Here is a 21,525-nt window from a genome sequence, read left to right on the forward strand (position 1 = left end):
CCAAGCCCAACCCTTATCTGAAGTAATTATCCCAACGTGAACTTGATATGAGGTCTATTTTTATGAACATTTCACTGCAACTATGGATGGCTGTCCTATTCTCAGTAAAAAGTCCTGATCCGGCTCAGAACCGGCTCCGGCAAAAATGAGAAAATCCAGCAGGATATCCAATCCGGCTTCAGTCAATGCCCTGCTCTAGTACCCACATCGGAATAACTGCTAAAAGTAAGAACCTTCTTTAACAAATCTACTTTTGCAAACTAATTACCTGAGTACTTTTCTGCCGTTCAGTTTGTTAATTCCACTTGAATTAGTTTTGTCATGTCTCGTAATTTAGTAGAAATTCAAGGCATTACTTCTACTTCTACAATGACTACTTTGACCACCTCTGAACCCGACCGTCTCAATGGCGCCCCCAAAAAGACACATATCCCCCCAAGAAGTTCCATTGCAAATGCGGTAACATCAGCACAAGCGTGTTGTCAATATTTCCCATTTTCACAGAAACGTGAAACTACGTGAAATCAGCCCCGAAATTCTTTAGGCTATCTTTCTTATTGGGGGATTAAACTACTTCTACTTGACAAACTGAAAGTAATTCACAAAATACTGCGAAGTAGAAGTAAAAGTAGAAAAACAAAGATCTACTTGAGTAAGTACCAGAAGTAAATGAAAACTATTTGAGTACTTCAAAAAAGTAGAAGTACTTCGTTACTGACCACCTCTGGTGGCTACAGACTGTGTAAATGCCACAACCACTACCAAAACCATTGTTCGAGACTTCATACAAGACTATACTCAAATAAAATAATAAATTCAAATACAGGGGCCGTTACCTCCACTTCTCTCCTCACTTTATCTTCGTCAAACACTTTTTCCTCCTCGTACCGAGCATTAATCTTGCCGATGGCCTTTTCGTGTTCCGATTGCAAGCTCGTCAAAATATCTTCGTGCTGTCGCCGAACGCGAGCCAGATCGTCTTCGTGACTTTGGACGAGCTGACTGAATTCGCGTTCTCTGCTCCTTTCGTGAACCTGAAAAAGCAACTCTCCATTTTCACCTGGCCGAACCACGAAATGCGACGGAGATTACTTCTTTTACGGCTCCCAGCTGTTCCCTTTTCTCCTGCTCGAGAGTATCTTTGATTTCCCGCATTTTCGATTCCATTTCGACTTTCATTCCTTCCATCTGGAATCGGGAAGTTGAAATTTGCATTTCTCGGACATAACTGGGATCGTTACGAAGGCGACAGAGAAAAATTACAGAAACGCAGCTAAAGCACTCATCACACCGGAAATAGTAGAACTAGTGGTTCATCTGTGGTTTAGAAAACTTACATAGAGTTATAAAATGCTTGCTACTGCACACTTACAAGAGAATGCAGCTCATTTGCCTTCTTACTTTCATGCATCAAAGCAAGGGATGTGCTTCTTTAATACAAATATATACGAATAAAATTAGGTTGCGTTGTTAATAAATGCGCTCGCATCTCGTAGTCAATTCCAAGCAGTCACCATGGTTTACAGCTTCTAATCTCAGTAAAATCAACAAAGTCACGCTCACATAGCCATGAAGATGCTCATGTCAATATTATTTGTTAATTTTTGCATCCTAGAACGGGATTTGGAAGCCGACAGCCAAAACTCGTCCCATTTTTTTGTGGAAACATCGTTATAAACAGTGCCTTATGTTATATATTTGTACTTTTCTTTACCACAATCCGAAGTTTCTCAGCACACCTGAAAATCTGTGGCGACATGCAGTTTGGAAATTACTGGCGTACACGATCTGCACACGGAAGAAAAGCAATATGAGACTGCCTATGTAACGTCGGCCGGAAATAGGCGATAGAAAGATAGGCCGAATCATAGCAGCCACGTATGTATATATATATCGCCATAAGTTGACACGTTTAGCGATGGTCTCACTTTGGCGAGAAACAGTTTGCAAGTCTTCTTACAGCGACTACAGCCGTCAGAGCTGCTCGACAAATTCGTAGAGCCAGACATCTCTTTAACGGCGATATTTCCGTGACATTCGCAAGCGACGCCGTCGCACGACGATACGGAAGACGACCGACTTCCGGCGTCGTTGTCACACGTCTCGCTTTCAAAAGTGTCGCCGTATTTCAACAGTTGCAATTCGCTTTTGTAAGTTTTCGACACGACTTTGTAGCAGCCGCACAGCGTGCAGTGATGCACCGAGGTAGTCGTTTCGCTGGACCGGTCGGTCTCCATAAAAGACGACACCATATCGGACGCTTCCATTCTCGGATTTTGTATGACTACATAACTTAAAGCCTGATAAGGAGTAGACGCGATACATCCTTGCTATTATATCAAATACCGAGAAATCACAAACTTTTTTTGACACGTCACCCTTCATGACAGTGAAAAATTTCGCGACCCCCTTATTGACACATCACAAAATGCAACCCGAACGCTAGCAATCCCAATGGCATGCAAGGTTGTGACTGTTGATGAGGGAATTCTCAAATATGAAATTTGTACTACACACAGAGCAATAAGTATGAATGGGAGGTAAAATTTTTCAGTTGACCGCAGATTCGTGCCCCCCTTCAGATGCTTTCATGCCCCCCAGTTAGACAGCCACTGATTTAGAGAGAATATTGACCTTTTTTCAGATTAGCAGAAGAGAGGAACGTGTTCACCCCGCCCAATAGTGAGACCTCCTGTACTAAATCGTCCAAGAATACATCAGAAAAAACAAATGAGGAAAATTTAATTTGTGAAAATAAATGACAAGATGAAAAGTAAACTACTTGACACAATCAATAAAAATTATGGATTTCTCAATTTCTGCCCTGAATCTAAAAGTCGACCAATGCCGAACCCAAACTAACAACGAGTGCAAAAAACTGAAGATAATAAGACTGTGTCAACCTGAAAATCCACTAGCTGTGATATCGACAAACATAGGTAAGAATGTAACAGCCTTTCGACTCAACAAACATCCCTCTTCAAGCTACCTGCCTAATAGCGTCGTGGGATGATCCCGTGCATCCCCTCACTTGACCGATAGTTCTACAAAAAGCTCGCCCGTAGCGTAAATTAAACCCAGAAGCCTTTTTCTACGTGTGACATATCAATTATTCAAAGTTGCTTACAACAGCTTGCAACGCACACAATAAATATTGCATCGCTATAAAATTCAAACGTACATTTAATTACAACTATGCAAGGATCCCCAACAAGAAATAAGGCAAATATGCTCCATTTAATGTGGATTAAACAAAGTGGCAATGTTGAGACGTATAGAAAAGAAAATGCCAGGCGGTGATGTATACTTTTCGACTTACTTTTTTATGATGCTGGGAGTGAAGGTTCTTCAATTCGTCCGTGTGCTCTTCGCGGACGAGCTTGAGTTGATTTTCAAATTCGTTATCGGCGTGCGTTTTGGCGTCATGCAGATTTTCGGCGGCAGTCTTGGCCGCGTCTTGCAGCTTTTCTTCCAATTCTTTTCTGTGGTGCTCTTCCAAGTTCGTTTTATCGGCTTCAAACTGTAAATTTTTTTATATATGTTATAATTACGGTATGCCTGTTGCTTGCCGGATTCATCTTTACGCTGCGGATGGAACACCACATCTACTCGTTACAATATCAGTAAGCTCCCCTAGTGTTACAGGATATAATCCTAAACAGCATAGCTAAATCTATGCCTCGAGGTTAGTGGAGTTAATGTAGTTTTTATATTAGCAGAGAGTCGACACTCACCTTAAAAAAGCTAAATAGACTATGACAATGCAAAATAAATTAATAGCTACCTTTGCTTTCAAGTCTTCGATCTCTGTCTTTTTATCACCAAGTTTTTCCTGGTAGACTTCGATATCGTCGTTAAGCGATTGCAGCTTGGCAGTCAGTTCGCTGTTGACATCTCCCTGATGTAAGATTCAAGGAAAATAATCAAATGTAACGTCACATCGTTAGCCCAATCATTCGTAATGATCCTTAACGACCAAATAAAAGCATCACCCATCGTCTACGTAGGCACCGCAATGAAATGGATAAAAGTCCATCTCAAGACATGTCAAAACCAATTCAAGTGAACATGAAAAAATCAAAGGTCTGAAAACTACTCAAGTAACTAGTACTAATAAGTAGATTTGGTCTTGCGGTCGCATACTTTTCGCAGTTACATGGAGCTACTTTCAAAAAACTTCCACAAAATGACCGACAAGATAAAAATAGCCGCAATCTTCAAAAATACATTCAAGCCGGGCTATTTCACACGATTATTATGACTAGGGCAAGTTTTTGCAACTTTTGCAATTGTTTTTTTACAGCTTCCGACAGCTTCCTAAATACTCGTAAGATATGTAGAATGCTGTTTTAAGCTGTTTGAAGTAATCTTATAGTGCAACTTTTTGTAACTTTTGTCCATTTATTTTCATGCATCTTTATGTAACTTTTCGATTTTGGTGAAATATACGGCCAAATTCGACTGAAATACCGTAAATCAGCATCGAAGTAACGCTCTTATGGGTATTTCGGGAGCCGAGCCGGAAAGTTGACCCTTTTTTTTTTAGTCAACCGAGCAAAATGTGGTCTTTTAGTGCAACTTTTGTGAAAAAATAAATGCAACTTTTGACTGCAACTTTTGTCAAAAATAAATGCAACTTTTCACTGATTTAACTGCAACAAAAACTTGCCCTGATTATGACAGTTTCGAATATAAAAGGGATGCAAACTCATCACAAAAATACTTTATGCTCTTCACAATGCAAAGTGTAGTAGGCGACATAGTACTGCATAAGACCAGATCAAGTAGTAGTCTAAATAATAACCCGCAAAAAATTATTGCACGCATGCAAAACGTACTTGGATACTCAAAAGTACTCAAGTATGTCATTACAGACCACAACTGATGAAATACCACGGAAATACACAGCGACTCACCAGCGTCCCAATCTTCTTTATCAGTTTATCCACGCTGTCCCGATATTTGTCGTTTTCGGCGTTCCGTTCCGCGAGAAGCTTTTCCGTCTCCACGACTTCCGCCTTGTAAGTGGCCACCTGATCTTCCAAGTCTTCGATGATTTTCTGGGAGGCGGAATTTTCTATGACGGCCCCCTCCGCTTCACGCAGTTGACTCCTCAACTGTTCCCGTTCGTCTTGCAGCTGCTGAAGCTGCTTGCTGAAAGAAGCCTGGATTTCTGAACTCACTGAAAAAAATCTTGCGTCTTCAAAACACAAATTACACGAAATCAACTGGACTCGTTACCAGTGTCGGTCATTTCAAGTCGAGACTCCAAATCGGCGACGAGGTCCTTCTCCGTCTGAAGCTTCGACTCGTATTTGTCGATGGTGCTTATTAAAGTTTGGTTTAATTTCACGACCTGCAATACATTGTGAGCAAATAAACGCACAGTATCTCATATTCGCGTTATGAACGTTTGAAGTGCAACATTGCCGCGGTAAGCAATATCGGCGGCGGTGTCAAGACGTTTGTCCAGTCCACACAAACGCCGAGTTGCTAACAACAAGATTGTGAGTCAACAAGGTATGATGAACGGAGGCTCTTATGCAGAGTCAGTCACACGATAAACGCCGGCCACAAATATAAACACGTCTGTGATTCACACCCCTTTCACGCTCCGTAATAAACACTATATATCTAATGCCATTATCGATATTTTCATTATTATACATGACAAGCACGATTCTTTTAAGCAAATTATACCATAAATGGAATTACAGCGCTCGAGCTGTCCACATTTATAGCTCTAATAACTATTTACATAGCAAAGCCGTAACACAAAAATCTAGACTTGTATACGGCATCGGCATGTATGGATAAAACTAACAAAATGAACGCTGCTAATCAAATATATTTAAATCGGGATTCAAAGCACCAGTAGGTAACAAAATCTGCGAACGATGTGTCAAAATCAAGGACCATAAACAAGAAATTGACTGGAGTTACACAGATGCAGCAATGTATACCACAATGAAAAAACAAAGGGAAACGTCTTTAATTGCTGGCAACTAACCTCTTTGTCATGTTCCTTGCGGTCTTTCTCGGCACTGTGGAATGCATTTTCCAGTTGTATATTCAACTGCTGCACCTGCTCTTGATAGGCCTGCAAATCGTCCATCTCCTCTTCTTCTGCCTCAAGACGCCTTTTCTCTTCGGCAAACTGCAGACAGAGACATACACTGACAAAATATCTACATTCTTGAGAACTGATAGGGCCTACCACTCAAAATTAAAAATGAAACCGCTAAATCTTTTCACGGTAACACTTACACTGGCGTGGTTTTCAAATTTAACCGATTCTCCTGTTCATTGCCTTATGGAAGCGCTATGTCTAACCCTAGTATGGTACTGTAGTTCTAGTTCTCTTAATGAGGAACGAATTATGAGCTACCTTTCCAAGACACTGAGCATAGATAAACTAGGTGATGACAAATGAAACCCGTTCAATCCAGACTAATTTGGCTCTTGCTGTGTCTTATACCCACACCAACGCTAAGTAACAATGAATTAAGGGGCATCCGCACACAAACACGATTTTACGATTTTGAATTATGCGCTACGGTTGTGAAAATATCAAAGATAATATGAAATCAGAAAGCGTGAAAAGAGAAAGGGTAGTTGGACGTTGACAGAGATTTTCTTATGTGTGCATAAACGTGTGCTGAACATACACTGGGAACAATTGAGAATACTTCACTAGAGTCGTCTATGTATATCTACAAACACAGGCAGGCTGCTATCTCTTCGCAGGAGTTTCATTTAAAACCAGAAATTTCAACAGACATAGTTTAAATGGACGCCTAGAGTAATATTTGCCTAAACTTGAATGATTTGAAGTGTTCAGTGAAATAAGATCATTAGATTAGGGGAAAGTGATCAAAAGAAGAGAGCGCGCAGGCCGAGTAGATAAATACGCGGAGTAGACATTAATGAGTTTTGAACGGATGAAACAATGTCTGCTTAGGCAAGTATCAATTGTCATTGCCGCGCAAGACAGCTGCACGAAAAATGGAAGCGTGTCATACGTAATGGAATGCAGGGATCATTCACGAGTACATTCAATGGCTGTTGAGATAATCGACACAAGTGCCACTTTACTTTAGGCCGTCAGATCAGGTGATTCAAGAACTTAATTTCACTTTGGAAAAGAATTTCCGACACGGACTGTGGCATTATCGCGGATGAATAGCAATACCCCGCTCGATGACAGTTATGTTTTTGTTCAGCCATCGTCCCCTATAGATCGGCTTTTAACGGACAAATCTCGATTTATAAACGGTTCATTATTATACGGGTTAGCTGAAGAATTCAAGTTACAGGCGTTACAATCGACAAGTTACTTTGTTTACCTCTCTCGAGCCAATTTACAACAAAAGGCAGATACATGATACTCTCAATTTGAGCAATACTACTACAACCCATGGAAACGTGGTACATGTGCGCTATTCAAGGAGTCTACGATTGATTCTAAACATCACTTTTGTACTAACAGAGCAGTGAAAACTACCTTTTCTTCAAACTCCCGAACTTTCAGTCTTGCACTGTCCAGTTCTTGTTTCATTAGCGCAATCTGCTGACCGTGCCGTTCCTCCAATTCCGAACGTAATCTCATCGAGGCTGCAAACGGGAATGGTAACATCATTATAATAGAGATTATATCCATTTGGAGACATGAAAAAAAGTTCCATGAAAGAACATACAGATCTTTATTTCTTTTGTACCGATTAAAATATTGTTACCTTTACGTAACTTTATATTGTAGGCTATTCAGCAAATACCAAATAGTTAATTTTGGTTACAGGGTGCGGCACAAATTTCGTAGCAAGAGTGAGTAAGCATAATTTTTCTCATGGCTGATGTCATGTAGGTGACTGACAGCACAGATAGTTCACCAGACGTAGCTGTAAGACCAGAGTGAAACATGATATAATGCAACAAAGAATATCCCCATATCCGAATAGTGGCCGATTAGAGCATCTACACTAAAGTGGGTACTTAATGTGGACCCCACACATGACTAAACTAAAGAAACTAACTCAGCTGCATTCCCTCATTACTGGGATTCTGTGGGACAGAATCGTATTATACTTGATACATCATAATCCTAATCCCTTATCATAGTCAATTTCCAAGTCCTCGATTTGGGCGACATATTTTGCCCAGCCATCAAAATTGTTGGTTAATTTGGAAAAAGCGCTCGGCATGAACAAATATGTCAGACTGCGAGACAATACCCACTCCGACTCGTGATTATTTCCCTGGTCTAAATAATGCTTCAAAATTTACACTTAATAGGAATATAATTACGGTAATTTGTGAGAAAATAAAATGCACCGTACCTGCTTGAACTTCATCAGTACTCAAAGTTTGAGTTTGCATAGTTTTATCCAGCTCAGCTTTGAGAGACCTGCATTTCTCGTTGGCCTCCTCCGCTTCGATGCTCTTCTCGGCAAGCTTGCCAGCCATCTGTTGCATGGCTACTTCTTGGTTTTTCAGCAGATCAGAATAAGTCTTCAACTCTTGCCTGGTCTGCATGAGTTGCGAAACAATCTGCAATAAAGATGAAATACCTAATATTTTCAGGCCACAAATTTGTCGACACTAGATAAAACACTACACTAGCAATTTCAAATCACAATACAAAGTCGATCATATCATATCATTCATTAATGTGCATGATGCGGCAAACACAAATTCTGTTTACATCATTTGGTTTCCCTCCCAACACCTATAAGGAAGAATATTAGGAATAAGGAGATTGAAACTCACCTCATTTTTATCCCCGTCAGATGCCAATATAGATTCTGTTGCAGTCATGAGATTTTCTTGCAGATTTTTCACTTGCGACGCACTCTGTGAGACATTTTCCTTCAATTCACCAATCACGGAGTACCTCGATGAGATTGTCTTTTCCAGTTCCGCTGAAAAATATAGATAAAAATTCATCAGTATTTCAAGAAATCAAAATGAATGACAATAATTTTATATTTCGGCCTGCAGTACCTTCACGGTCTCTCAGATTTTTATTCTCAATGGTAAGTTGCTGCAAGGCAATCTGCTGGTCTGATATTGTGAGCTCCAGCTCTTGAATTTTCTCTCTGGGTGATAGGCCACCTGAGAAGCTGGCCTCTTCCTGAAGCAAGATTCGGAATGAGAATTGACAGGAAAACTTTATTAAATAAACGCATTGGTGTGTGACTGTGTCGTCTGTGTGTAATCAAAGATATTGCCTAGAAATAGCTTTGCAGTTATATAACTATAGGAATGTCATTTGAAATTAGCCTCTAATGAAATTATTTGCATATATCCTTGATACACGTCATTTGCTTAGACATGGTAGGCCTCTCTCTCTCACAGGCAGGTTTTCGAATAGTTGGACTTTGTCCTAGGAACCAAGTATATATAAACTGCGCTCACATTTTTAGATGTAATACCTGATACTGATACAACACGATATTGTCGATATTCAATATACTGAATACGATATTCCATATACTGAATGCCAAGAGAATATCTAACCTACTGCCCTTGAATGACAGAGGTGTCAATAATATCAGCTTTGGTGAATCATGTAGTCTGAAAATGGGGATCGGTATACTAGAGTATTTCATTAAATTAGAATAGCGAGTCATCATCGTGACACGGAACACTAACACAGAAGCTATATGTAATTTGGACGAATGAAGAGATGAAACACAAAAACAACAACAACGCAAATCATTTGTAAAAATGTTATCATGCATCTATGTCAAGTCAAGTAATTTTGCAGCGGTGACTAGATTTGAGCAGAGGCGGTCAAAGTAGTCAAGAAAGCTACAAAAGTAGCAGTAGAAGTAGTGACGAAAAAATCTGCTCAAGTATGAGTAGAAGTACTACTTCCATAAGCAACCTAAAACTACTTGAAGTAGAATTAGAATTGACTGACTTTAAATCTACTCGAGTAAGTAAGTAGTTGTGAAAACGATCGTAATTCGTTCGCATGGATGGTCAAAAGCTGCGAATTGAGCTATACGGATGGTGCAGAGCTTGATTCATATTGACGCATACCAGGGGGTATCCAATTTTCGACAACCTAAGCATTCGTCCCCATCATGGGATGAAAATAATAGTATTGATATGGAAATGCGACACTAATCCTCTGTTTACTCGAACAGCCCATTTTAGAAAATATCATGGTATGGTGCCCTCCCCTTATTACAAGGCCTGCCGTTTAGCCGAAGAGCAATACCGAGAAGTTGTATCAGATACGGTGTCCACACTTTGCGCGATTAGTAAACGTTAATAAAAAATATGGTGGATCGTAAAAATGCCATATTGTGTAGCTTCATTTCCGGAAATTAAAGGCATTAATACACTAGATTTTATACTTCAACATGTAGCCTATGTTCTCCAGACAAAAGAACTGAAACTAATTAGAACTGTAAGTAAAGATACTGCGAATTGAACGATAAATACCAATACAATACTAGCCTACTTCAAAAAAGCGGAAAATGTTGCTTGCGATTCCGTATGTTGTTTCTATCCTTTATTTGATGACGTTTTTAGAGGAATCGGTTCGTAATTTTTTTATTCGCTTTTTCTAATCATTGTAATTGTACGCAATAGTCGATTTCATTGTTTGATCACTGTTAAATTGTCTTTTCGCTTGTCCTATAAATTTCCCTCGTTACTGTTGTCTCTCTCTTCATTCCATCGAGCAACGGACGGCAGAAACTGTTGCGAATGTCGCTTGCATTAGCATCTTAGTATTCTCAAATGAAGACTTTAGTTGACAGTATTTATTATTCGATTTGGGTTGCTTGAATTTTGACTGAATACAAGACTGATACGCAAAGTTTGCAGAGTACAAAAGCAGATTCAGCTGAGCAGACAGGATTCGACGCCTGAAGAATCAGCACTCATTGACATTGGATTGTCGCGTCGAAACAAATGTATTTCATGTCTTTTGTCGAGACAATTTTAACGATGGTCTGCTAAAACGGGTCTAACGCTATAAAAAGTCAGAGCCCAATTTTCCAGATTTAAAGCCGCCCTGGACTGCTAGATTACGATATGATGGGTAAATGTTACATTGCGAACCGGTAGTTTCATAAGCTACGATGGGCCATATTTACTGTGATGAAATATGTCATATTGGCGACAATGCGGTACGAAGCGAACCACGCAACCTGTTATACCTAAATACTATCCAGTTTCGTGAAAATATATTTGTAACTCCATATACACTTTAGTGTGAAGCGTGACGGAAATTCTGGGTTTGACTTAAATTTTCTTAAAACTGAAAGTTAGAACTCTGTGCAAACAGCCCGAGAATTCCCCAGTTCCTCCTAATTGGAGGGTTACACTACTTCTACTTGACAAACTGAAAATAGCGAATAGTAAGTAAGTAGATCACAAAATATTACGAAGTAGAAGTAGCAAAAACTCTTTCTACTCGAGTTACCACCAGAAGTCGAGGAAAACTACTTGAGTACTTCAAAAAAGTATAAGTAGGCTACTTCGTTACTGACCACCTCTGGATTTGAGTCAAGTCAATTCATTCCAAAATATGTCTTGAATCTGACTCGAGTCAAAATATGACGCGATTCATCGGAACACTGCACCAAATAATGCTTCTTAATTCAAAAAGCCTAATAGATGAAATATATAGGCTAGATTAGATCTTACCTCAGTTGAAATTTCATCTGCAGTTGTAGACACATCTGAGTCTTCGGACAAAGTTAAAGCTTTGTCACTGTGAGCAGATCCAGTTTGAACAGCAATGCTGTCACCAGCCGCGGCTGAATTTAGGGTATCGTCAGTCGCTGAAAAAGTAATGCAACGCGTTCAAGTTGTACAAATAGGCCTACTGCATGCTCAAAATAATATATACCTGATTGAGGCTCCTGGGCTTTCTGTTTCTTTGATTTCTTAGATTTGCTATTCTGCTTTTTCCGAAAGCTCGCAAGCTAAAGCAACACGCAAGAATTATTAGAAGATTGCCAATACATCGATAGAAGTCAACTTGCCTTAGCTTTGCCCGCTTCAAGTTTACGTTTTCTCTCATCACCATCCATTTTATGAAGTAATTATAACAATTCCAAGCCTATATACATATAAGATGCATGCTGGCAAGTGGCATGCACAAACTGAGGAGAAATTGATTGAGTAGACGGGATAAATGAATACAATAACGATATAATATAAGAAACATTCAAGATCGTGTAAGGCCTAGCCAGAGCGGAATTGGAATTGGTAACAACTTCACAAGCAACTTTCCGTTTAATTATAATGCAGTTAATCTATGCAAGAAACTGTTCTGTCACATGCCACTTATTATTGCCGAAAACAATCACTGTTTCTAGTCTGGGACTCTGGGCCCTGGGGGCCTAGTAGGGGTTGGGGTGGATACGCCTAACCAACCCAGCAATACATACAGAGCATCATCGCGCAACGACAGCTAAACGTCGATAACTTTAGTACAAAACACCTATACGCTAAATTACGCCGAAGAAATGATTCATCTTGCCTTGCTCTACTAGCAAATCCTAAAAATACATTCTGTTTGTGTCACTGTCGCAACTAATTACGAGTTAACATAACTTCTAGCAGCGGTACCACCACAAATTTGCGATCACGATAGTATCGTTTGTTGCTAAACTAAACTGCAGAGGTGACAACGAGATTATTGAGGCATAACATTGCAATACAATGAGTTATTTTGAAAGACCCTCCCGCGTCCTCGATTTATCAACTATCATCGTAAAATCTCATGACTCATGTACGCCAGCTCACGGATTGGCAGAGTGCTGACTTGATTGCGACAGCCACTTTTGATCATCAGTCGGAAATATCTACACAGAGGTGGTCGGTAACCAAGCACAGGTACTTATACCTTTTCATAGTACTCAAGTAAGTTATGCCGACTTATTTGCGTTGTTATGTACTACGACTAACTCCCCTTGGATGTTGTCAAAAAGTAGTTTTTACATCACTTATGACTTATGAGCGATATAACATACAACATATGACAATAACATACAACCCCAATATTACAGTAACTGAATTCAATTTTATTTGTAGGGTGGTCATTTTGCGTTAGATCCCCCACTCAGTTTCCCAACCTCGGATAACCTGGTAGAAGTATGCATGCAAACCTCGTCCACATCTTATTTTTATAACGTTCGACTTGAGTAGGTTACTTCTCGGTCTTTATTTTCTACTTCCACTTTGATATGTGTTGAAAATCAACTCGTACTTGATATTCAACCCTGACTACTTTTACCACTTCTTACTGTTAAACCTTCGTGTCGACTATTAGATCTTAACCCATTTATTGAGCATCCCTGTACGGGTCACTTGCGTGATACCCACTATCAATACTAGTCTACCCTCGAGATTGCTCTCTCTCTCCGCAATCTGGCATATCGACATAAGCACCATTCATTTTGTCACTTACTTTCAAGTAATCCTTTCGTTTATCCAGTGTGCATGCCTCTTCCACGCTGTAGGCCAAGGTGGGCGTCTGTTTAAAAAACTGCTAGTCGTTTCAGCACCCTCCTACCTTCTCATTTTATCGCATATTTCATGTATTTGTTAATGCAGGGTGTGATCAGACTAGTTGACCCTACCCAGAGTCATATCGGTCACACCCTGTCCTATACCGTTAAGTTCATTTATAGTTGTTTCATGTGCCAATGATGTTTTCATAACGGTTGGACAAATCAATAAATATATCTCTCTCTCTCAATCGCGTGTATTGATTTGACAAAAATTTTAATGGAATGATTCCTACAAAATTTATAATTAAAACTCCCAAGGTCGTGTGACTGTTATAACCGTCTATCAAAATTAGTCCATACACGAGCGCACACCGTACGTTCATGCAAAATAACAGCGTAGCAGTTCACTATACTCGCTGCGGAGTGCGTACATAAACTGACAATAAGCAACCCTCTGTCGATCTGTATGCTGGAATTCTTAATCACAAAGATATTCACGTAAGACCTTGGTAGCTTTCACTCTATTTAACGTCCACTTGCGAATGAATATAACTTTATTAGTTAAACGAGCTTTCGGAGCGCTGCTCCTTCATCAGGTGTCAAAGCGATTCCTGATGAAGGAGCAGCGCTCCGAAAGCTCGTGTAACTAATAAAGTTATATTCATTCGCAAGTGGACGTTAAATAGAGTGTGAAAGCTACCAAGGTCTTACGTTTATATTTATCGTCTGCTATCAGCGCAACAAAGTATTCAAAGATATTCACGTAACCCCTAAACCCAGCATCCTTCATCTCGGCTAAACACTGATCACACCAACACAAATCTGTCCACAGATTCTTATTATAATGAGAGTCCAGCTAAAAAAGATCAGGCAAATTCATCCGAAACAACACCCAGAACATCATCCAAGTGAACATTAAATTTTAAATTTTTGTTTTGAAAAATTATTTCCGCCGAAGGATCACTTTCGAGCAACCCCTTACCTAGCACCACAACTAAAGGAAACCCAATTATGTCCGCATCCCTGACCCTCTTACCAACCGTTCTCGAGGTACGGTCATCAATTATTACATCTCCGTGTAGCTTGTCCACCTTATTGAGTTCATAGAATAGATTAGTTGCCAAGTCACCAACAGCTGTGTGCTCCTTACTCCCATGCTTAGGCGGAATGATGCACACTTTGAAGGGACAAATCTGATATGGCCACCTAATTGATTCGTCACTGGACAGTGATTCTACACATGCAGCAAGTATACGCGATACTCCTAGCCCGTAGCAGCCCATAACAAGATTTTTCATTCCTCCTTCGCGCTGAATGAACGATGCATTGAAACATTTACTATACAGAGTTCCTAACAAAAAAGTGTGGCCAACTTCGATCGCATTGGTTTTGGTGACTGAAACGGAGGAGTCAATATTGTTCTCATATTCTGCATTCCAAGCTTCCCCGTTACTAGCAATAAAGACTTTATCTTCGCCAATACTTGATGGCACCAGAAACTCATGGTTCACCTCACCTCCAATATTTCCACATGAAGACTTTGCCATGATATAGTCCAATTTCAGTTTTTCAAACACTCTTTTATACGATTCACACACCTCATTGTATGTTATTGTGGCACTCTCTTCGTCAGTGTCGAAAGTATAAAGGTCTTTCATCAGAAATTCACGGCACCTAAGCAACCCAAACCTGGGTCGAGGTTCGTCTCTAAATTTTGTAGAGATTTGATACAGTCTGAGGGGAAGATTTGGCATAGAAACTTTACCAAAAGAAGCGACCATGCTGGTGATGGCCTCCTCATGGGTCGGGCTCAAGCAGTGTTCCGTATTAGATACTTTAAGTTTCATCAACTCATCCCCAAATGCATCCCATCGGCCAGTCTTTTTCCATGGAGAGGAACTACTCAGACAAGACATACCGACTTTGAGACAGTCAATACTTTCCATCTCATTGTCAATAATATCGGATAGTTTCTGTAACGCTCGCATTCCCAAGGGCAGAAAGTTGAAAGCTCCAGCCGCTGATGGAGCAATGAGTTGCGATCTCACCATCAGTTTATGACTTTTGCACAGCGATGGTGCGGACACGTGCTCAGCAATACCACCTCCAATCAAATACCGGGAGATTCTCTTACCACCAACAGAAAGAGATCTTGACTTCATCATATAGAATCTGCTGTCGCAAATCTAGATGTAACTCAAATAACACTCTGCAAAAGCATAAAATATGAGATCACACAATACAGTGACAGAATTGTCCGTACAATTTTGATGGATCCTAAATCCAGAAGAGGTGAAAGCAGAGACGTTTCTAATCTCTATGCTCTTTTCAGTTCCAGAAGTGGCGGTACGTGTCTCGATGCAGACCGCACATTTGCACAACTCAATCATCATCAGGCTCCCCACTAATGTCAGTTCTATTCCTCTCCTCTTCTAAAGAAGCCGATTCGATGGACTTCTTGATTTTACGTCTTTCACCAGGACTCGAGCATTTGTCCAGCATCGCGTTGAGCTCTTTACGGTGATACTTTATCAAAAACTTTTGACAACATCGAATCGTACCTCCGACATAAAGTGTATGCAAAAAACACGGTAATTTGGAGCTTTTTCCTTTAGATTTCTTTTCAATAATGCACGTGACAAAAGGAAGCGACGACCACAGCATTCTATAAAACTGACGACGTACTTTTATGAACACAATATTCGTGTACACATTGATATACTTCACGTTTAATGTCAGGTCCATGCAAGCAATGCCATGGTCTCCGTGCACAGCTCTGACAGCGTTCTTTATTTGCTGGTAGATTTCAGATGATTCGATGTCATGGCCATGTTTCTTATCATTGAAAACAAGCCTTAAAAGAAAATACCGATACTTGATCCGCACCATGACAATACTTCTGTAAAGACGACAAATCTATAAACATTTTATGACATCGAAGGTAACTATCGAAATTAAATTAGTTATTTATTAATTAATTATTAATTCTGTATTAACATGCTTTAAAAGTCACAAATTCACTCTGCATCAATGACCATTGATTGAAAAGGAAAGACCTCCAAATAACTCTACACAAAACATGAACACCTAATCAAAAGAGGAATATATTACGAACAAGGACCATTTCAGTAAATTCTGACAAGATAACTTTTTAACAAGAAAACATAAATTTGGGCAGTTGAAACCAGCGATGGGATCAATTCATTTCGAGTCACCGCAACTATTAACTTGAGTCAAGTCATCTCAAATTCTCTGATACCAAGTCAACATCAAGTCCTCAAATATTTTCAGTTTGTGCCCCTACAATACGCTGACCCATGCAGGCCTTCGGTGTAGTGAGCAAAAGTACATTGTTACTCCAAAACTATTACCAATTGTTGGGGCTCATATATCCTATTTGTTTGCAATCCCGCATATATCCCAAGATACAGATATTCAACTGTGCGGATCCTCAGTCAGCTAGTTCCAAAAGGGCAGTTTGTTGGTGTTGAAAAATTACATGCATGCCGGTTGTAATGATACTGTAATCATAGTGAAATTCATTTTGGCGGCAGGTTAAGGGCATGCCAACGCTGCGATCTCGCTGAGAACGGGATTAAACATTTAGAAAACGTAAATGGAAACGGAATCAAGTCAACTTATTTAGGGCAGTGACTGGAGTGGAACCAAGTCATTCAGAAAACGCGATGCAATCCAACTCATGACTCGAGTCTTCCCAAGACTGGTTCAACTTTGTTTGAAATTACTGGTGAAACAGCTTGAAATTTTCCATGCAATTGCGGCAGTCAATTTTGACCTAAATAGAAAACTCACTACATAACCCACACTGTCAGTCAATGAAGAAGTGTTGAAAACACTATATCTCAAGCATTGTGCGCATTCTTCATGAAATGAAGTCAATACCAAATAACCAGGACTGTTGATATTTTGTAATTTAAATGCCAATAAACATTTAAAACCAACTAATAGAAGCAGTCTTACTGCAACTATGATGAATGCTCACAATTGCTAACAATGTATGTCTACCACAACTGATTATAACACAACAATCAAAGCTTATCTGAATTGCACAGTAGACATAAAACAATATTTTCATGACATTTATAGCACACATGTCTCATATCTCACGGACTATTCACATGTTCCTGAAACCTCACAAAAACATTTTTGTTATTGAGGTCCATCCATAAACTGTAGTTGAGAAAACAAGTATCATGCTCCGTCCATTCATTACATCACAATCAATTGATTTATATCCCTATTAAGCCAGTGGAGTGATATGTCATCCAAATGATCGTCATAATCTATCACATCCTTGTGAACATTGCTGCTGAGCAGATCCTGAATTAAATCCTCTGATCCAGACTCAAATGATACAGAAGCAGATCGTGGTTTCCATTTACGGTCTGAAGCCTGTTCGTAAAATTTCAAGGATTTGTTGAATGGTACTTTGTCATTATCCAACACAATTAATATTGATTCGCCAAAATTTTCTCTTAATTTATCTGCAACCCGTCCTGTAAAAGTTCCAGGAATATCTTGAATTTGCTTCAGATATTTTGGTGCCTCATAGTAACCAGCAACATACAATCCATTGGCTTCACAGTAAACATCAACATTTAGCAAGGCGATTTCGAGCATTGGTGCTAATTGAAGAGCCTGATGGAATAATGGTACAGCATCCACGAAATGCAACATTTTGTTGCCGATAAACTCCTGCTTGCAAGCCAATAGTACTCCATTGACTCCACAATGAGGATACTTTGCAGCGTGCAGCTGCATCTTCGTGAATGCTCTTGACGAAATTTCGATGTCTCGTGTAGCCATTATCGTGCCGGCAAAGGTATTCTGAGTAATTACTAAATATGTAAATTTATATATTTAACAATATCTACAATCAAGTAGAACACAATTAGTGGATCTTGCGTTACTTCATACAACATGCTTAGCGAGGTGTCGATGTTACATATTGCACCTCAAAATCCCGTCGGCGGAAGGAGTAACTACACAAGCCCACAAGCCACCTGGATTCCACTTGATGATTTTATTCAAGTGCGCCATGGACCTGGACCCTCTAAAGCAGGGGTGTCAAACATAAGGACCGCGGACCGCATCGGGCCAGTGAAGTGATTTTGAGTAGATTGAAATATGCGTATATTATCCTGCACATTTCTAACAAACGTTGAGATTTTGGGTAAGAAATATTTCCATTAAAAAGCCCCTCAAGACAGCACATGTCGAATATGTTTATAGGCCACATTATAACCAGTTAAACACCCAACTGCGGTGTTGTGGTTTCTAGTCACCATTAGGAGCAGGTCACTGACACTGACACCCAATTCCGAGTAGACAAGAAAGTGCGAATTCATTTCACCGACCAAAACCCAGTTGTTCATAGAAGCGGAAACGCCAATGCGAAGTCCTCATATACAGTATACATGGAAAATATAATGGATATCTCCAGTCTCGAGAGAAACCCGAATCACGACATCATAATATGAAGCAAATTTCAACGTCCGGGTTTACAGTTGAATCTTTTGCATTCCTCACAACTCATACATAGGGTTGATGCCAATATACCAGTAAAACAAAGGGAGCATATAAATATGCAAACTTATATCATCGTTAGAGCCATTGTTTGATCGGTTTATAACTGTATTCAACCACCCAAGCATTGTTTTCAATTCCACTGTTTGCGAATAAAGGTGCAGCTACAATAGAACCCCTATGATCCGTAATATAATGTAATATACCTACTATTGTGTATATAGGCTGGTTAATGAAGCATTCAAATGAAAAACAAGAGCATGGATTTTGAGTTATTTTGGGATTGAGGAATTTTGGAACGGTCCACGAGCGATCTTAAGTGTTTAATCCGGCCACCACGTCAGTTGAGTTTGACACCCCTGCTTTAAAGTGAGAAGGTTTGCCGTATAAATTATTACGCCGATAAGGCATGCATTGAAGCTAACATATTTTACAATAGTGTAGGGCTGCCATTTCTGGAATTTCACTGTTGAAACTACGTCAGGGAGGAATTTCTAAACTATGCCTAAATGTCCGGAATTTTGAAGGCTTGAAGTAAGCTCAGAATTTTTTCCTAAATCAACATAAACAATATATATTATGTTTGCGCAGATTTATGCGACATGAAATTTTTCTTCGCGATATGCGCGATTTAGTGTCACATATATTGGTTTTAATATAGGGACTACCACCTTCGCAAAAACTGCGATCAAAAATAAATAAAAACAACATTCATTTACAGAAATAAGTCTAATTATAATTGTAATCGCAATTACAAGATAACGGTTAATTCATTGAGTCGGTTTAGGCCGTTTGGATGCTTTATTCAAAGATAGTGATACTAAACCTGGGGGTAGTTTGCCTTTAGTCTGGGGTTTGCGAAGATGTTGAACGTAATCAGCTTCCAAAGTAGGCGGTGAGTAAGTCTGGACAAATGTTCCGCCCTTTAATTGGTAATCAGCTTATCAAATTTTGAGCCGGGCCACTGAGCATTTTCAAGTTGGCCACTTCATTTTCATCGATTATATACATGATATAAGAAAGGGGTGGCCAACCTTTTCAGCCAAAGGGCCACATTTGATTGACGAACTACTGCGCGGGCCACTATAGTCGCGCCAAGCGCGAAAATTTCCCGAAGTTCATATGTCAATAATATTGTCGCTTGACTATGTTGCGGGCCTACTGTAAATCGCTGGGCTCAGTTTGCAAGGAATGGACTATTCGGCGCCTGGACTTATCGATGTCGAAAGTTTCGACCAACATGCGTCGTCATTTTGTGCCTAGGTTTCATAGTCGACGGTCTTTCTGCGAGCGCAAACGCAACTTCGCATATGTTGAACAACACTTTGTCTCGTAATCGCGAATATAGTTAGACTGAATCTGATACATTAGGCGTTCTTTCATTTTCGCAAAGCGGTAACAATATTAAAAGCAAGAAATTGAGGGACAACATATTACGCGAAGCATGTACAAATTTTTTACTTTTGATAAATCTATCGCAAATTATTATGCTTCATTGTAGTGTACGAAGATCTACCAAAATGTGACTGGCTCATGGATCTGCCAATGCGTCGGAACTGATATTTTAGTCATCACATCTCAAGTGTTGCGGCCAGACTAATCAATTTTTGGTTGGCCTTGCAAATTCAAAATCTATGCAATCCATTAGTGATATTATTACCAAATTCGGAAATTACCTCGCGGGCCACTCAAAACCTTCTCGCGTGCCACGGGTTGGCCGGCCCTGATATAAGACATGACATATCTGTTACTTTTCATTCAGTGTGCATGTGCAACATACAGAGAATGTGTGTGTCAGAGTGCCTCGTTATTTATAAGTTAATTTCTCCACATTACAAATCATTGAAATCAACATCACATACATCAACATAAATGCAACACAACACAGTGAATTTCACAGTGAATTTCACAGTGAAATGCGACATGCAAGCCTAACTGAAATCTCAGTGCGTTTTGCCTAATATAACAGGTGAGCAGCGATGATTCTGCAAGGTTAAGTAATTTAATAAAAAAAGTATATCAAAGTGTGAGCACAGGACACCGATTCCATACAGGCATGCAAGGTACACGCCTAAACGAACGGGAAGCTAGATAAGACATAGTCTTCAAATCCGAGACACTCAGGCCAAGAGCAATCATCAAAGTAGATAACAAAAACAGATAGAAACAGTTTTTTTGAACTCACAAGTGTCTAAATTACGGAGATTAGGTGGTAACTTATCAAAATATCAAATATTGACACCAATAAACTGATTGAATTTTGCAACAGAGAACAGGCAGGCTGAGCCGAGGTGGGTGTCGATTGAAAGACTGCTACAGGTTATTTCGACTGCTTCCTACATTTTGATTTCATCGCAACCTTGTGCTATTTGGAGATAATCAAATTATCAACAAACTGAACTAAACTATGCTAGTATGGTTGCCGGAGAACCCGGCCCTTGGAGAACCCGGCCCTACCAACCCGGCCCTTGGAAAACCCGGCCCTTGGAGAACCCGGCCC

General features: G+C 39.8%; 4 protein-coding genes across 4 annotated transcripts in view; all 4 read right to left on the reverse strand.

Annotated features, from left to right (window-relative positions):
* The window catches only part of LOC145450743 (uncharacterized), a 69,715-nt gene extending 57,589 nt beyond the window's left edge, over positions 1 to 12,126 (reverse strand). The window contains exons 1-14 of the mRNA XM_080329252.1: positions 12,006 to 12,126; positions 11,870 to 11,945; positions 11,665 to 11,801; positions 9,001 to 9,130; positions 8,767 to 8,918; positions 8,337 to 8,547; positions 7,505 to 7,614; positions 6,011 to 6,157; positions 5,242 to 5,356; positions 4,917 to 5,182; positions 3,785 to 3,898; positions 3,320 to 3,520; positions 1,093 to 1,188; positions 837 to 1,034 (exon numbers count right to left, since the gene is read on the reverse strand). Of these exons, the coding sequence (XP_080185378.1) occupies positions 837 to 1,034; positions 1,093 to 1,188; positions 3,320 to 3,520; positions 3,785 to 3,898; positions 4,917 to 5,182; positions 5,242 to 5,356; positions 6,011 to 6,157; positions 7,505 to 7,614; positions 8,337 to 8,547; positions 8,767 to 8,918; positions 9,001 to 9,130; positions 11,665 to 11,801; positions 11,870 to 11,945; positions 12,006 to 12,053 (2,001 nt within the window). The 5' untranslated portion in view covers positions 12,054 to 12,126. The remainder of the gene's footprint in view (positions 1 to 836; positions 1,035 to 1,092; positions 1,189 to 3,319; positions 3,521 to 3,784; positions 3,899 to 4,916; positions 5,183 to 5,241; positions 5,357 to 6,010; positions 6,158 to 7,504; positions 7,615 to 8,336; positions 8,548 to 8,766; positions 8,919 to 9,000; positions 9,131 to 11,664; positions 11,802 to 11,869; positions 11,946 to 12,005) is intronic.
* Positions 12,127 to 14,299: 2,173 nt separating this feature from the next.
* On the reverse strand, positions 14,300 to 15,643 carry LOC145450265 (putative proline--tRNA ligase, mitochondrial). Its single transcript, XM_080328776.1, has one exon. It carries the CDS (start codon positions 15,641 to 15,643, stop codon positions 14,345 to 14,347), a length of 1,299 nt encoding a protein of 432 aa, XP_080184902.1. The 3' UTR covers positions 14,300 to 14,344.
* Positions 15,644 to 15,686: 43 nt separating this feature from the next.
* On the reverse strand, positions 15,687 to 16,367 carry LOC145450267 (ribonuclease P/MRP protein subunit POP5-like). The gene has a single exon (XM_080328778.1). It carries the CDS (start codon positions 16,365 to 16,367, stop codon positions 15,861 to 15,863), a length of 507 nt encoding a protein of 168 aa, XP_080184904.1. The 3' UTR covers positions 15,687 to 15,860.
* Positions 16,368 to 16,375: 8 nt separating this feature from the next.
* On the reverse strand, positions 16,376 to 18,305 carry LOC145450266 (ER membrane protein complex subunit 8-like). Its single transcript, XM_080328777.1, has one exon. The coding sequence runs from the start codon at positions 18,303 to 18,305 to the stop codon at positions 17,709 to 17,711; it is 597 nt and encodes a 198-aa protein (XP_080184903.1). The 3' UTR covers positions 16,376 to 17,708.
* Positions 18,306 to 21,525: the final 3,220 nt, after the last annotated feature.

The sequence above is a fragment of the Botryllus schlosseri genome, chromosome 11 (genome assembly GCF_051294905.1).
Source record: "Botryllus schlosseri isolate E-star chromosome 11, Bs_hap1, whole genome shotgun sequence".
Taxonomy (NCBI): Eukaryota; Metazoa; Chordata; class Ascidiacea; order Stolidobranchia; family Styelidae; genus Botryllus; species Botryllus schlosseri.